We start from the raw sequence: 17,643 nt of genomic DNA, 5'->3' as shown, positions 1-17,643 counted from the left end.
AAAAAATCACGAAAACAACTGTGTGCGGTGGTTCACGCTTGTAATCCTAGCACTTTGGAAGGATGAGGTGGGTGGATCACTTCAGGCCAGGAGTTTGAGACCAGCCTGGCCAACATGGCGAAACACTGTTTCTACTGAAAATTCAAAAATTAGCTGGGCATGGTGCATGCCTGTAGTCCCAGCTACTTGGGAGGCTGAGGCAGGAGAATTGCTTGAACACAGGAGGCGGAGGTTGCAGTGAGCCGAGATGGCACCACTGCACTTTGGCCTGGGCAATAGAGTGAGACTCCATCTCAAAAAAAAAAAAAAAAAAAAGAAAAGAAAAAGAAAAAAAGAAAAGAAAAAAATAGTTAAAACGACAAATTTTATATTTTACCACAATAAAAAATCATTAGAAACCTTGACAGAAACCATCACAGAATTTCTCATGTTCAAAAAACCTCGAGGACATTCTTCATTATACCCCCTCTCTTTGGAGTTTATGCACAATTGATCAGCATTAACATTAAAATAGAGATCATAAGACTGACAAAACAGACTTTTCATGACAATAAGATACCAAATTCTAACCTGACCCTGGTATAGCACCACATGACAGAAAGCAGGCCCTGAAGGAAATCAAAGTATTTTACCCCAAAAAACATTTCTTTGACATATTTTGAAATGGCCTTGCAAAGTTATCTCTTGTGGAGAAAATGTACATTCTGTAGAGAATCTCCTTCCCTTTCTGGGTCCTTTCATGATCCAGGAGAGATTTAACTAAGAGTCGGACACCTTTTAAGGTCCAATGAGAGATTTTACATCTATTCTCTCTGAAGATTGCTACCTGTCGGCTTCATCTATGTAGCAAGAATCTTGGCTTCCACAACACACTTTATCTTAACTCAAGCATTTGTTTCTGCTGACTTCAACTCTTTGGATAAAGCTTAACTTTTTCAACCAATTGCTAGTCAGAAAATCTTTGAATCCACCTATGACTGTGAGCTCCCCCCAACCACCTGAGATGTCCTGCCTTTCCAGGCTAAGACCAGTGTATACCTTACACGTATTGATTTATATCTTTGCCTGTTAACTCCTGTCTCTCTAAAATGTATAAAACCAAGCTGTAACCCAACCACCTCGGGCATAGGATCTCAGGACCTTCTGAGGCTGTGTCACATGTCATGGTCCCCACATTTGGTGCAGAATAAATCTCCTCAGATATTTTACAGAGTTTGGCGTTTTTCTTCAACATGCCTGTGAAAAAGGAATTTATGGCTCAATATAGAAAACTGGCCTGGCTACAGTCATTATTAACCATAGTCATTGCTGCAAACTCAGGACAGTCTAGGCCAAATTCCCAACAGAAGCTCAGGTGGAAATTGGAGGGATTACTGAAGCCATTGGCTAAGTGCTATGCCCTCATTCTTGCTTCCTTGAAGATAGCAACTTGAGGTCTTGGGATGCTGTATTCCATTGCTAGGTGCTCCACAGCTTTGTCCTTAATGTTCCTTGGTTATGTTGCTGAGGATTTAACAAAACAACTAAGGAGAATGAACTAGTGAGCCTCTGAATTAAGCCTTGTTTGTTGTTGTTCTTTATTAATTGGCACTTGTATTACCGAAAAGGGGTCTGGATGAAGACCCCAAGAGAGGGTTCTTGGACCTCGAGGAATAATTCGGGGCAAGAAAGAATTCGGAGTAAAGTCAAAGCAAGTCTATTAAGAAAGTAAAGGAATAAAGAATGGCTACTCCACAGATAATTCTTAGGGTTATTTCTTGATTATATGCTAAACAAGGGGTGGATTATTCATGAGTTTTCCGGGATGGGGTGGGCAGTTCTTGGAACTGAGGGTTCCTCCCCCTTTCAGACCATATAGAGTAACATCCGGACGCTGGTGGAAGTGACTTTTAGCATGCTAATGCGTTATAATTTGCATATAATGAGCAGTGAGGACGACCGGAGGTAACTTTCATCACCATTTTGATTTTAGTGGGGTTTGGCTGGCTTCTTTACTGCATCCTGTTTTATCGGCAAGGTCTTTGTGACCTATAATCTTGTGCCGACCGACCTTCTGTCTCATCCCGTGACTTGGAATACCTGACTTTTTGGGAATGCAGCTCAGTAGGTCTCAGCCTCATTTTACCCAGCCCCTGTTCAAGATGGAGTCGCTCCGGTTCTAACGCCTCTGACACTTGGAGAACATCAGGCCTATGGTAGATGTTGTACAAAACTTGGAGCCACACAAGGCTACCTGACTGTACTTGTTAGGAAAACCAGACTTGGAAAAAACGGGAGGGCGATGGCCTGATAATACAGTAGATTGCATTTTATGTTTTGAGCCTGGCTTGCAGCCAACATCCAAAAGTGTTTCCTAGGCAAGGTGCCTAACTGTGTTTTTCTGGATATTCTTCTAACTCATCGTGAGTCTTCAATAAATATTAAATCAACATGAGATAGGTCCTGAGAAGGTCCTTTTACTGTCCCTTGTTTCAAGAAAAGCTAACAGCCGATGGGTAAAAAGCAGCAGGTAGGAAGAGGGGATTTTATTTCAGTCAGTTGCCCTCATCCAGGTTTTGGGCTTAGAGCTGCTCCTCCACACTCATATAGTCCTGGCTGGCTTTTCCACGCATAGGTTAGGAAGCAACAGCTCTCAGGAGGGGGGAAGGGGAGAAGAGGGGTAGGGAAAGAGGTCAGGGGAAGCCTCTCTTCCTCCCACTGGCCTACCATTGAAGGCCTGTCAGGAGAAAGGGGAGAAGTGGGGGAGGGAGAGGGCGTGGCAGGGGTGGTCTGTGTGGCAAGAGGTAGAGAGAAAATACTGGATCAGAGCAGGAGGGGGAGGAGCAGGGAAAAGAAGCCCCTGTCCTAGGCACTGAAGTGTGGAGTGGGGCTGTGGCTAGAAAGGGGAGAGAAGATGCCTTTCTGGTCTTGCATGAGTCGTGGCAGAAAGGAGGAATCGCGAAGAGGAGCCGGCCATACCCAGCACACACCCCAAAGCCAAGCTGCTCATTACTAGAAAGGCTTATTCGCTGCACAAGTAGTTAGGGCGGGCCGGCTAAGTGCCTACTATGTGTCCAGTATAGAAAGAAGTGCCCTGGAGAACCAGGTCGCGGGAGGCGGAGCCAGTCAACAGGCCTTCACCGAGGGGGCGAATTCTGTACACGGTTGTGAAGGAGGGTGGCTGTGCACGCGTGCAGGCTCCGAGTGCAGAAGACGAGGCAGGCCAGGGAGGAGGAGGAAGGAGGCGGAGACTGAGCCGGAGGAGGGAGGAGGAGGGAGAGCCGAAGCCGCGGAGGGTGGGAGGTGTGAATGGTGGACGGGTGAGGGGAGTGCCAGAGGCAGAAAAGGGAAGGAGGCGAGGAGGAGTAGTCGTGGCCCGAGGGCGTGTGGTGGGGCGAGAGCTGAACTGGACGGGAGGAGGGAGGCATTGGCGGCGGCAGCGGCGAGGGGGAGGAGAGAGGGAGGGGAAGAAGGAGGAAGCGAGCGCGGCTGCTCCAGGGGGAGGAAGACGGGGAGGAGGAGCCGTGCGCCGCGGCGGCGGCCGCCAGGGGAACTGAGCGCCCGGCGCGGGGAGCGCGGGAGCGGAGCAGTAGCCCGAGCCGGGGCCGCGGGCCGAGCTGCCGGTGAGTGAAGCCCCGAGGGGCGCGGCGGCTGATCCCCGGGGCCGGGCGGGAGGCGCGGGAGGTTGCGGCGCCGGGGCGGAGGGAGGGGGCCGGCTTTAGTCCAACCTCCGGCTGGCCCGGCCTCCCGCCCTCCCTCGGCTTCCTCCCGCCGCTGCCTGCGCGAGGGGGGCAGGTCCCGGGCGGGCCGCGGGCTGGGGGTGGTGCTGCCTGGAGGGCGGGCGTCTGGGGCCGGAGGGTGGAGCTGGGGGTTTGGGGGTGTACCCGGGGGCGGGAGGCTGGACCAGGACGGCTCTAAATTGGCTGGAGGGGCCCGTCGGCGGCGAAGTTGCTAGCTGGGGGCAGAGACGGCCACGCGGTTGCAGGAGTAAGAGATCCCTCTGTGGCGAGTGCGTGAGACGAGGAGTCCGGCGTCCCTGCCATCCCCGTCGCCCTCCCCGCCTGCCTGGCCCCGCTAGCTCCTCTCCTGGCCTCCGCGTGTCCCCTAGCTCTGACCCCTTTTGGCTCCTGGTTCGCTGCCGCAGCACTGCCGGGTCTCCTTGGCCCCCGCCCTGACCCTCTCGGCCTCCGGCTTCCCCTGACCCCTGCTTCGCCACTGCCCCGTTCCCCTTTTCTTCCCTCGCTAGTTACCCCTCCCGCTTCCTAATTCCCGATGCAATTGCCTCTTTGAGACCTTTTTTTTTTTTTTCCTCTCCTTCCTTTTAGATTGGCCAACGGCTCCTTTCAACCCTGCCTCGTTGGTGGCCACTGGAGAAGCGCGGGGGGCTCCCCCAGACAGCCGTGGGGACAAGTTAGAGCCAGCACTTTACCCCGGGCCTTGCGTGTAGCTTCCCCTCCCCTACTCTCGGTGCCCTGGTGTCTGGAGGGGGGTTGTGGGGTGTGCCCGCCTTACATGGTCCACCACCCGGGCAACCCTCTGGGCTTGTGTTCCATCTCACTCTTGCCTCCTGCACTGTGGTCAAGGGGAACCACTTTGCATCATGTCCCGGTATAGCTACCAGAGCCTCCTGGACTGGCTCTATGGGGGCGTGGACCCCAGTTTTGCAGGCAATGGGGGCCCCGACTGTGCTGCCTTCCTCTCTTGGCAGCAGCGGCTGCTGGAAAGTGTGGTGGTCCTGACCCTGGCCCTGTTGGAGATCCTGGTGGCCCTGCGGCACATCCTGAGGCAGACGAAGGAGGACGGTAGGGGTAGCCCTGGCAGCCAGCCAGAGCAGGTGACCCAGCGGCCAGAGGAAGGCAAGGAGAGCCTGAGCAAGAATCTGCTCTTAGTAGCCCTGTGCCTGACCTTCGGGGTGGAGGTGGGCTTTAAGTTCGCCACCAAGACCGTCATCTACCTGCTCAACCCCTGTCACCTGGTCACCATGATGCATGTGAGTCTGTTGACTTTTTCCTAGGCAGCCTAAGTTAAGAGTCATTTGTGTGCTCAGGACACTCCATAGTGTACAGCATCTCATCCCGGCGGGGAGTGGGACCCTTAAAAATGATTTTCCAGCGAGTGGCTGCCTTTGTGCCGATTTCAGGTTTGGCTTTCAGCTTTGCACAATGCGTCAGCCCCACAGTGGAGGTGAGGAACCTTGTGCCTTAACCCTAGGAACGACTGGCACTCACACTGGCTGCTCCTCCCATCCCAGCCCAGCCCAGCCCAGCCGTGCCCTGCCCTGCCCTGGCCTTTCACAAGCAGGAAGTCCAGCCCCAGCCAGGTGTCCTTTCTGAATCACATCAGTGGACCATGACCCAGCTCCCTTGCCTTCTGTGGTAGTTAATTTCCCCGGGGCCTGGTGACACTCTTTCCTGGAGGTGGTCACATAAACTTTCTCATCTACACTGTGGTACTTTGGGGAAATACTTTTACAGGTTTCTCTTAATGACTCTTTCATTTGGGAGTGTATGCTCTTAGAGTGAGGTCTGCCTTTTCATTTTGAGGCATTGGAGCAGCACCAAGCTCCTTACTAAGTGAGTTCTGAAGCAGGTTCCCAGGCTGACTTGTGAACTTTGGGCTGGTGATCGTTATGATGAGAGGGTATTTCTTTTTTTGCAAACCTCTCCATCTTATCACTGTCATTCTGTCTCCTGTGGTCATAGTCCAAGGGTGCTTAGGAAGCTGATTTCTTTACCTCCTCGACTTCCCCCATTAGCAGTGCTAAGGAAAACAAATGGGATTGAAAAGGCAAGTTGCCAGATACATAAAAATAATCTGGGTGAGGACCAAGAGTGAGACTGTTTGTACTCAGCCTGTGTGGAGAGATGTTCTAAAGCTATAAAATCATAGAGGAGGATGAAGAGGAGACTGGGAGAGCAATCAGTCTTTTTTAGATTTCAGACTGTGGAAAACCCGGTGTGTTTTATTCAGGGGCAGTTTTGAAACCTGTCATTAGCATCTTTACTGTCTTTATGTTTGTAGAAGGTTATTCTTTGGAGACTTATGACAGCCTAGCTTGGGGCAGGAGGTTGAGATTATTATCTCCATTTTACAGGCCTGGCGGGGTTTATGAATGACAGGTCATTTGCTTGCAGTCAAAAGGTGAATTAGTGCTTGGGTTGGAAAGCAAATTCATCCACCTTGAGGTTGTAAGCTGTCACCCCCAAAGTGAGGGTGGCAGTGGGTGGTGGGGCAGTCCTGTGGGAAGTGTCAGGCAGATGAGCACCACGCTGTCTACTCATGGCTTGGATACTTGCACTGTGTTCCTAGGAACTCATTTGATTGCAGGCTCCTGGATGTGGTGAATGACCCCGGCCTCTTCCCTTCTTGCAGATATGGTAAGAAGGTGTGGATAGTTTTGGAATAAAGCGGCTGTTTTTGATTGGGTGGCGTAAGCATCCCGGTTGGAGTGGGCAGCATTTTTTAAGAAAGGGCTTCTTGGGAAATGATGCCATTCACAGGAAGTCCAGGGCTGCCCTAGCTAGACCTTCTGTGTAAATTTGAGCCAGTCTTCTTTCTTTCTTTTTTTAATGAATGGGCTTTTTGTTAATGATAGGAAACAACGCATCTCAGCCGATGCTGTGTGAGGCTGTCGGGACAGGAGTGCTTTTTTTTTTAGGATGGCAGGTGGTGAGGGTCAAAGGGTGCATCTTCTACAAAGTGGTCTTGAGGGCTCTGGCAACCATCTATCTACAAGGTCAACAAAGGACTAAATTCAGCCTGGCTGCTGCTAGTGTGATGACATCAAGACTGGCAACACCATAGTTTTTAGAAGAAAGATCTTTAGAGGCTCTTAGAAGACTCTGGAGACCTAGTGCTGGCATTAATTCATTGTGTGACTTTGGAGAAAGTACTAATCCTGGTCCTCAGTTTGCCTACTTATAAAATGAGGCAGAGTTGCCCTCCTAGCTCTTGACAGTTTATGTGATTCTTGTCCCCATAAGTCGTAGATGGGTATGCAACAGAGAGCTATCCTGAAATGCTTTTGACCTCCTGTGTGGAAGAAAAAGGAAGCTAGTTTCTTCTCTGTGGAAGTCAGGTGGCCAGTCCCCATTCATTGTTTTCTCCCTGTGTCTCTCCAGTAAAGTAAACTCAGCTGGGCCATGCTTGGGAACACATGCAGAGGATGATGGCACTTCAGGACTTTGAAGCCTTAGGATGGGGGCATGGAACAGAGCCATGCCAAGGAGTTCTTGAGCCCCATCAGAATTATGCTTCTTCGCCCTTTTCTCCTATATCACTGCTTTGTATCATTTAAATAGCAACCCCTGGCGTACCAGGAGACCTAGCCTCTGATTAATCCAACTTTCTATACCCTCCATATGGCTTTTCCTGGGAAGCAGGAATCTATGGATTTTTAAAATTTGATGAGTCCTAAAAAAAAAATTAACAGCAGATGGTTGGAAATAATTTTCTGACTTGGTTGCAGCAATGACCAATAATAGTATGTATACCCACCATACCATAATACCTTGCATTCATCTAGCACTTACTGTTTACAAGGCACTTTCATATACATTGTTACATTTAGGTTAGGCCTGGAGAAAGGGATGTTAAAATGTTTCCTGCAACAGCATATATTCCAAAGAGCAGATGCTATATACAAAGAAATGTTTAGCAAGTGAACTAGCTGAATTAGGCTATGTTGTAGTGGCAAATTCTGTGGAATTTAGAAGTCCTAACAAGGAAAGAGAGATACTAGCTGAAGTGAAAGGGATAACTTAGCAGAGACATGTCTGATGTGTGTCTCTCAACAGGATGACTCAGTTTGGGCTTTATAAAAAGGCCTTCCTCAGAGAGTCAGTGTAAGTTTGTAACAAGTGAGGTATTGCTTTAGGCCAGGAAATAGATAAGTTGGAAGGAGATTGGTTAGTCTCCCTATCTCTCATTTTTCAGTCTGCAAAATAGTCATTCCCAAGGCCTTGTTACACAGGCTCTCGTCATAGCCATGCTGCCTTTGGGTGACTGCCAACTTCAGTAGCATAAGGAAGGGCAGTACTTGTGTCCAAGTTCTGTTATTGATTAATATTCATCCTGTCAGGTTTCTTTTTGGCCTTGTCTGATTTCTCAAATGTGTCCTGGGACTGTAGACTGATCCAGGCATGTATGGTTGACGTTGCACTATCTCATAGCTAAGCCTCCAGCCAGAGATAAAATTTGAGTGTTCTCAAGATCAGCAAGCACCAAGGTTAGCACATGGATGCTAAACCCCTTGCTAAATATCAGTGGTGTCTATCAATTATACCAATAAGTATTTCTTCAAGCATGGCTAGTCCCTTTTTGCTTATGATTTTGGCAGGTATGGGTGACAGGGAGTGAATTTATGGAGTGACTGTACTGTCTACCAAATATCACCCAGTAAGTTAGTGGCACAGGTGGCTTTAGAACTGAGCTGCCACAGTGGGAATCTGGGCTTAGCAGGAAGAGATTCTCATAGCTATTTAAGTCTTAAAAATCTACAGTTTCTCAGCAGAAGGGTTAAAATGCTGGATAGTTTGACTGATGGTTGTAAAGACTGCTGGTCTTAATTTAGTGGCCCTTTACCCTCCTTGAGTGCAGTTATATTGTCTTTGTCTTAGAAATTTAAGGAAAAGATCCCATTTGGGATGTCTTGTTTAATTGTCCAATTCCTGTTGGTTCTGTATGTGTCTGTGCCAGCATCTCCTGATTAGGCACAGAACTTAGTGGGGTGCAGCATATGCCGTTTAACCCTCGATGTCTATGCGCATAAGGCAGGCTGTATCCAGGCTGGACATTTGGCAAAGAATAATTGGTGCTGTTGACCCCTTAGTCCCAAGCTGTTGGTTTTTAGTGAGTAATGCTGAATCCCATCCTTTTTTAGAGTTGCTGTAGCTATTTGATTTTTTGTCTTCTTTACAATATATTAGAAATCTAACTTCAACCAAATATGGCTTACCCGCTTTGGGTTCACTGATTTTCTTACTTCCTCCCTCCTTGCTAAAAGTGTATAATGACACACACTCAGAAAGTCCTGAGCTTTTCGTGAAACCCATTGCAACTCACCGAATACACACTGTTGCATTCCAGTTGTTATGCGATGAATTTGTTTTAGAGAAAACCTGATGGATTTGAGAAACTTGGCTTTCTGTTTTCCCCCTTGACTTCAGATCAGACACACCTCCTCATTCTCCATCTGTTGTCTGGAGCACTGATTATCATTCCTGCTTGGAATTGACGTTGGTGGGTAATGGGTACAATAAGGGATCCAGCCATCTGCTGACAGCTTATCAGATGGACTGTGTCCTGTGTCATCAGTCCAGGGGGATACAAGGAGATGATGTTTATAGGGGCCTCACTAGTGAGACACGACATTCCTTTTTATTTTATTCCTCCCCCCAAGGAAATTTGCAGAGAATTTTTCCATCTTTCATTGTTACAGTCTTTGGGGGTGTCCATATAAAGAGAGGTGCTGTGGATCGGTGAATTAAACAACCTACAGACAGCCCCGAGATTTAAAATTATGATGCTAGTTTTGCTCATGGCTTGCTACAGGAACCTCAGCAAACTATTTAACCTTTTCCTATCTCAGTCTTCTCTGTGAAACGGGCCATGTGGAAATGAAGCACTTGAATTCTCTGAATAATTATGTGGTCACTTAAACAGAGAAGCTGGGCAAAACTGGTCAAAGATGGCAGATGACCAATATAGTTTTAACTTCATACTCAGAAACTGACAAAGCTCAACTCCTTACACCTATCTTGATAGCTTCTAGAAGGCATTCCTCTAATCATTTTTGTTAGTTTTCTCTGGATCCTTGCCTGTGTCTGGATACCTTTCTGATGCATGGCCTATAAAACTGGACACTGTAAACTTATCAGAGGTCCAGCCCACACCAAGCAGAGAGGAAATATTTTTTTCCCAGTCTTTTCATGCCTTGCACCTGTTAATACAAGTCAGCTTGCTTTTAAATAACAGTATGTTGCTGGCCTCTACTCAGTGGATGATCCACAAGCTCCCAGAATTTTTATTCTTTTGCCACACATGTGCCACCTTCTTCTCAGTCTTTGTGGAACTTGTTTTAGTTTCCTCCCCTCTGTAAATACTCCCCTGAAGAAACCTTTCCAGAGGAGCCTGACCTGACTCCAGTTATTCCAGTCATTCAAGTAACACTTTTTGTCCTCCTTTCTCAGCCATCTGAATACTTGTCAGAATGTTGGGCTCTTTGATGAATACCTTTGTATGCATGTAGGTAATCTTGTGTTTGGCCAGATCACTTGTTTTTTTTTTGCATTTTTCTTTAATGTTTCTCTACCATTAGTGGGAACACTTTTTTAAAGTAAAGGAATAGTGGGTTTTTCCTTTGTGACTCCTTGTAGAACTGAATATAATACTGTATATGCACATTAATTGTTTAATGTGTACTGGATAATGGTGACTGATTGATTGGTGGAAGTGACTTTCTGCTTTCCTTTTCTCTTTCTCCACTGGTGGCCTTATGTTCCTGTTAAGAGAATCTTCCGACGGGGCATGATGGCACACGCCTGTAATCCCAGTACTTTGGGATGCCAAGGCAGGCGGATCACGAGGTCAGGAGATCGAGACCATCTTGGCTAACACGGGGAAACCTTCTCTCTACTAAAAATACAAAAAATTAGCCAGGCATGGTGGTACACGCCTGTAATCCCAGCTACTTGGGAGGCTGAGGCAGGAGAATCGCTTGAACCCGGGAGGCAGAGGTTGCCGTGAGCTGATACCGCGTCACTGCACTCCAGCCTGGGTGACAGAGCGAGACTCTGTCTCCAAAAAAAAAAAAAAAAAATCTTTCTGCTTGTTTTTTTTTTTTTTTTTTTTTTTTGAGACAGAGTCTTGCTCTGTCGCCCAGGCTGGAGTGCAATGGCTGGATCTCAGCTCACTGCAAGCTCCGCCTCCTGGGTTCACGCCATTCTCCTGCCTCAGCCTCCCGAGTAGCTGGGACTACAGGCGCCTGCCATCTCACCCGGCTAGTTTTTTGTATTTTTTTTTTAGTAGAGACGGGGTTTCACCGTGTTAGCCAGGATGGTCTCGATCTCCTGACCTTGTGATCCACCTGTCTCGACCTCCCAAAGTGCTGGGATTATAGGCTTGAGCCACCGCGCCCGGCCTCTGCCTGTTTTTTGAAATAGCCACAGGAGTGAGGCAATCTCAGGTCCTGCTCACACATCTTTTTGTAAAATTTCCATCACAAAGAACTGGTTATTAGAATCTCCACTCTTGGCCCAAAGTGTCTGTTTGCTTTTCTCCCCATCAGGAAATTATGCTGTTGGATCTTGATCTTAATCTCTTGGACATGCCAACTTTCTTGCTTCTTAATATCATATAAATAAAAAATGTTATTAAACCAGAGCCTCACTTTTCCTTTTTCTCTCCTCTTGTATTTTTCAGTGGATACCTCATTGTTGTCCCTCATTGAAATGAAGAGCCAGGTTTCTCTGCTTCTTCCGTTCTTTCTTATATTTTGTTAAATTGAGAATGTCTTGTCTCAGGTGCTCTTCTCCCTGCCAGTAACTGGCTGAGTGAACACGAAGAGACTATGGATGTGGAGAGCAGTGATTGTCAAACTTTATTTGTAAAAGAGTCTCTTGGAAGCTTGTTATAATGCAGATACCTTGTTCTCCACACAGTGATTCTGAGCAGGTCTAGGGTGAGGATGGGAGTCTGCATTTATACCAGCTCTTGGGTGATTCTAAAACTGGTCAGCCTTGGACCCCACTTTTAGAGACATTATGTAGTGGCTGAAGTAATTAGGTAGGAAGTTGGTTTCAGTGCCCGTCCTAACTGAGCATGAGTCTGGGTGATCTGTGGGCAAGGCATTAAGTCTTCTGGCACCGTCTCAATACCTGTTAAATAGTGTGATTCAGTGGAGTATTTCAACCAGGCCACCTTTATTACCTTCCAGGGATATATGGAATATATTCTTCCAGTCATTCTATATCCCCCCCTTTCCAGTCTCTAAGATCTGCAGGGACTAACAAGAGGGAATGTTGACACATGGTTGTTGCATGATAACTCTCTGTTTGCAGGACTCTTGTTTTAAATGTTCGTGGGAGTTTATTGTTTCTTGCATTCACTCAACAGATATTTATCGAATGCCTATTGTGTGCCAAACATTGGTGCTAGGCATTGGAGATTCAAAGAGAAATAAGAAGCAGTCATTGCTGATGTACCTTCTAAAGCAAAAGCAAAACCAAAAAAAAAAAAAAAAAAAAAAAAAAGCAGTAGCCTTTGCCCTCATTTTGCTCACAGTTTTGATGAGATGGACAAGGAAATAGATCAACTAAATTACAGCATTACATGTATAGTAACAGGTTTGAACGAAGCATACAGGATAGGGGTCTTTTTTTTCCCCTAATGCAATTAAGGAAAGCTTCCTAGAAGAGGTGGCATTTGAGCTGGCTCGTGTTAGCTCCATGAAAGCAAGGACCCTTGGTTTTTGTTCTCTTAGTGTCTAGAACAGAGACTGGCTCTAGTAGGTGCTCAATAAATGTACTTGAATGAGTAGGAGTTCATTGGGTGATGGAGGAAGGAAAGCAATTCTAGGCATAAGAAACAATAAGTGCAAAGGCTATGTGCTATCTCCCCATTTCTCCTATTTAGTATCTGTTCACTTACCCAGAGTTCAAGTGGACAGGAAGCGGATGGATGTGGAGAGCAATGATTGTCAAACTTTATTTGTGAAAGAATCCCTTGGAAGCTTGTTATAATGTAGATGTCTAGCTCTCTTCACAGCAATTCTGAGCAGGTCTAGGATGAGGATGGGAATCTGCATTTATAACAAAATCCCAGATGATCTCTAATGCCTGTGAGCCTTTGACCTCACTTTGAGAGATCCTAACATAAGTTTGCAGAGTTGCTTCCTCCTTCACAGAAAAGTGTCTCAACTGTAACCTGGAATTATTTGCTTCTTATTATCCGGGGTAGATGTCTTCTCCCTTGGCCAACTAAGTGAAACTCTAGGAATGCTCTGTTATTTCTAGGCTGTTGATAAGCGAACTGCAGATGCCCTTGCATCCTTGATAGGGGATGAGATAGAAAATTTTGTTCTCTGTGCTGTCCCAAGGAGGGCCCACACTGTCAATGACAGAGGCACAGAACATTGGCGTAAGTGAGCAGACATTAAATGTGAGAAATGAGGAGATAGCAGGCATCCCACCTGCAACCAGTAGATGATTTTTAGTGGCTTGTGGATGGTTACTGCTCTAAAGTTCACAGCAGCACTAATGAAATGTGGTGCCATCTTTCTACCTTTCTTTTTCATATCTCTTCTTCCCTGTTTCTAAGTCTCTCCACCTGATCCACCCCACATAAGCTTGGCGCCTTCCAGAGTACTGCAAGCTCCAGAACAATCCTTTCTGTAATTCAAAATGTCCATCTCTTCAGAGGAGATGATAGCCATGGGAGGATTAGGAAGAAAGCAGTTTTATTTCAGAGGTTCATACTGAAGTGTGAGTGGACAGACTCCACTGGGCATCAGGGAGAGGATGAGTTTTAAAAAAGGGCCTGTTACCCTAACATTATATATAATTGGTAGAGTGTGTCTAGTGTTTTTAAGCAGATGTTCTTTCTCATGTCCCTTGCTCAGGTTTTGGCCTCTTCTCTCACCCAAAGCCCCTGATCAGGAGAACTGGAGTTATCTATGCCTTGCCACCCTACGTGCTGACCCTCAGGGTTTCATATTAATGTAAATCTCCCTCCACAGTGCTTGGATACAGCAGTTAATCTGAAGGCCTGGGGAGGACCCCTTTTCTGGGCACCGGTCAGTCCTCTGTGTTTACTCAGCTCTTTCCTGGCTACGTAGGGCAGCGCTTGTACATCTGTCAGTTCATGGGCATCAAAGCACTTGGACCTGTTACCAGCATGAGATCCTGAAGGGGAGAGTTTGGGGGATCTCTTGATTGGTTTTGGTTCCTGTCTAGTAGCTGCTGGAGGAAATGGCAGAGGGAGGAAGGATAATAAGAGTTTTATTCTGAGCTGGGTGGTGTTGAGGGAAGGGAATATTGCAGGAGCCAGGAAGTCAGACAGGATTGGCCTGTTTGGCGAAAACAGTGCAAACTCTGCCCTGTGGCCATGTGTTTAGGTGGGTAGGAGAGGGAGGAGTGAGATCATCTGGAGGGGAAAGGAAGCATGGTTCCATCCTAATTCTAGCCAAATGCCTTCAGTCTCCCCATCTCTATCACATGCCAGTAGTGGTACAAAGTCAGGGTGTATTTTGCCTGTGAATTGAATTGTTTTTGCCAATCGACCAGCTGTGTTTGCAGAAAGACTCTGACTGACTGTGCTCTGGCTGTTGCTAGCAAAGAGACATTTCATTCAGGTGCTGATTAAATAAGGTACAGAGCCAGATTGCACATTAAGGCCCTTAACTATGGCTCTGGGAGTCCTGGGTAAATACTTATTAGATGTTCTGGGCAGAGCGCAAAAAGGCTGGTAGTCAGGTGTTCTCTTCAGAAATCAGGTTGAAGGTAAATGGGGTAAAGAGAGACTTCTATAAAGAGTTTTGGTCTTCTTTTCCTACATTAATCAGATCTGAGTGGCTGGTATGTACACATCAGGGCCAGATAAGTTTCCTCATTGGCATTTACTTGCCAAATTCTTGCTGGGATATTGTAGACTTGGATTGGGACACAGCGGGGATCCTGACTTAAGTAGGGCAGTAGAAATGCTTCATTTTCCTAATGCAAGTTCAGCTTGGTGGATAGAGCCTTTGGACCATATTTCCTGGGTTTGGGTTTGAGCGCCATCACCATGTGACCTTAGGCATGTTACTTAGCTGCATCTGTAAAATGGGAATACTAATAGGGTTGTTGTGAGGGTTAAATAAAATAATTTAAATCAAGTATTTAGCAGAATTTCTGGCTTATTGTGTGCACTAAATAAATGTTAGCAGTTTTTAAATAATAATAGTATTACTTAACATTTCAAGATCATAGTGGTGTATTGGGTAAGAGTATAGGCTCTAGGGTGGTAAAAGCCTAGATTCAAATTCTACCACTAGCTCTGTAACCGTGGGCAAATTACTTAACCTCTCTGAGCCTGTGTTCCCACATTCATAAAATGGTATGATCAAACTTGAACATTACCAGAGTTGTTGTGAGGATTAAGTGAGAAAAATGAGAGAATATTAATAAAGCATTTAAGATAGTATCTGGCACATAAGAAACATTCAGTACATTTTTTTTCTTTTTTTTTTTGAGACGGAGTCTTGCTCTGTCGCCCAGGCTGGGGTGCAGTGGCCGGATCTCAGCTCACTGCAAGCTCCGCCTCCCGGGTTTACGCCATTCTCCTGCCTCAGCCTCCCGAGTAGCTGGGACTACAGGCGCCCGCCACCTTGCTCAGCTAGTTTTTTTGTATTTTTTAGTAGAGACGGGGTTTTATAGTGTTAGCCGGGATGGTCTTCATCTCCTGACCTCGTGATCCGCCCGTCTCGGCCTCCGAAAGTGCTGGGATTACAGACATGAGCCCCCGCGCCTGGCCGAAACATTCAGTACATTTAAACAATGATGATGATGATGACAATGATGTCGGCAACTAAGATGGTGAGGGTGATGATGACGGTCATCATCATTCTCACTATGGCTGCTGCTTCGAGCCTGGGTGCCTGTTGTTGCAATAAGATGGTAGGGATTTGCTACAGGAAAGCTTTTCCAAGAAAATCTTCCCTGGTATCATAATTGTATGCAGTGGGCAAAGGTGTTGATTCCATGAAGTTAGCACCCATGTAATAATTTCTGCGGGACAGGGTTGCTTGACTGTTTGAGGCTTAAGGACATGTTTGTGGGTAATGTGAAGATACTTTAAATTATCCAGTCCTTTCTGGGTGACTGGGTGATTCTGTTTAAAATGGCAATTCTTCTTACATCTCTAAGATTTAAAGAATTTAGAGAGTGGCTCTCATTGTTAGGAAGCTTAGCTTTCCGGGGACCTATTGGCTTAATTATTACTGCTCTTTATCAGTGGGCTGGCTCCATGGTGCAAACCGTCTTGAGATTGGTAGTCTAGGAAACCAGTGAGTTTGTGACAGAAGTATGAAAGGAGTGAGTTTGGGGGAATGGGGTGGGCATAGACTGGTGAATGAGTTTTTTTTTTTTTTTTTTTTTTTTTACTTTTTCATTTATTTCTTTTGATTAAGGGGAGTGTAACCTTCTCCAGTGCCAACTATTACCAGAGTTAGATAACTATTAGAGGAGAAAGGGCCACCCCCAGAGCTCCTGGGTGAAAGGCAGGTTTCAAGTGGACCAGTATCTTAGCTGAAGGAGAAGCACAGTATAGTGGAAACTGTACTGCTTTCAGGAGAAGACTTCACTGTGCCTTGGCTTTTCGCATCAGCAAATGGACAGAAAAAAACCAATTATTCTTACATCTCTGGGATATGGTAATCCTCTCTCCTTAAGACCAGCTCTCCTCCTTTTCAAGACTTTGTTCTGCGGCCTCGTTTTCAAGACTGCTCTGGGGCCTAAGCATCCAATCACTAGAGAAGGCCCCCTTTAAGTGCAGCCTTCTGGGGCCTAGACCTTGGTCATGTGATTTCAGGCCTTGAGATGTGGGGGATGTGCTGTATCCTGCTAAGGCCATTGGAAGGCCTCTGGGCATATTCCCAAGTATTGTGGGTAAGAAGGCTGTTTCTTAGCCTTGGAGGTGGGAGAGTTGAGAAGGCTAAGGTCATGTTTTCTATAAACTGGTTCCCTGGAAGAAGAGCTGGTTTAGAGGGCATTTCTAAACAAACAGCAACCCAAATAAACAGCAGCGCTTGGAAATTAAAAGCTATGAAAGTTCACACATTCTAAGACCTAGGGAAGATTGTAACAAAGGGTCCTCTTCATATCGGCACTTGTTCTTTGTTGGTTTGCATTTGTTAAGAGTTTCCTTTTTTAAGTTCCAGGAACTTGAGTGTGTGTGTGTGTGTGCCTGTCACTTTATTCTCTGCACCCTGCAGGAATGTTGCTCAGGGTCATGTGCACAAGTGCCTCATTATCAGCAGTGCTTTCATACTTGGTCCCTTGGGCTGCCACCGCTACTGGCTGCTGCTTCATGTGGGTATTTCTTCCTATTTCCTGGACCCCCAGCCCCACAGGGAATGTTGGCACCCTGAGGAAAGGGGCCGCCTCTACATTTGGATCTCTCTTCTGCTGTGTAGCAGCTGACTTTACTCTGCTTTCAAGTTCACCTTTCCTCAGAATAGCCCTGCAAGCTAGCACCAAGCCAAGGTCATGTTTCCTTGCTTGCATGTGGGGTTTCTGGCCACTTAGCCAAGCGAACTGATTGACCCCCAGCCCTGTGGGGAATTTCAGGGGGGGTATTGTCTTGGTCATCAGAGTCAGGGGTGGCCTTCAGGCCAAGGCCGCGTTAGCTTTGTGGAGAAGAATGTGAAGCCCGCCGTGTCACAGGGTCTCCTGACCGGCTGGGTAGTGTTTGGCCATATCTCACAGCCAGTGCTGTGTTTGCTCAGATGGACACACATGGAAACCAGGCTGGGATCATCTTCCCAAATGTCTTACTCCCTGCTTTGGGTCTGTCCTAAAAAACAATTTGCCAAGTACATTGTGGTCTGCACCTGTTGTTTTTTCATCCCCCTCTTCCACAGTCAGTTTGCAGTGAACGGAGGATTAATCCTGGCTCTTGCCACTTGTA

At 46.7% G+C, this 17,643-nt stretch overlaps 1 protein-coding gene across 13 annotated transcripts in view; it reads left to right on the top strand.

Moving 5' to 3' along the window:
- The first annotated feature begins 3,470 nt into the window (after positions 1–3,470).
- The window catches only part of TMEM164 (transmembrane protein 164), a 189,472-nt gene continuing 175,299 nt past the window's right edge, over positions 3,471–17,643 (top strand). For 6 of the 13 annotated variants that reach the window (XR_012091916.1, XM_037989024.2, XM_073013458.1 and 3 more), the window contains exons 1-2: positions 3,877–3,988; positions 4,305–4,969. Coding sequence is in view for 10 of the 13 variants with exons in the window: in XM_037989024.2 (XP_037844952.1) it covers positions 4,580–4,969 (390 nt within the window). In the remaining 3 variants the exon portion in view is untranslated. Of the gene's footprint in view, positions 3,603–3,870; positions 3,989–4,304; positions 4,970–17,643 lie in introns of those variants that run through there. The other 7 variants (XM_007992555.3, XM_037989031.2, XM_037989025.2 and 4 more) reach the window with 7 other exon arrangements.

Source organism: Chlorocebus sabaeus, chromosome X (genome assembly GCF_047675955.1).
Source record: "Chlorocebus sabaeus isolate Y175 chromosome X, mChlSab1.0.hap1, whole genome shotgun sequence".
Lineage (NCBI taxonomy): Eukaryota > Metazoa > Chordata > Mammalia > Primates > Cercopithecidae > Chlorocebus > Chlorocebus sabaeus.
This window is presented reverse-complemented; position numbering and strand designations above follow the sequence as displayed.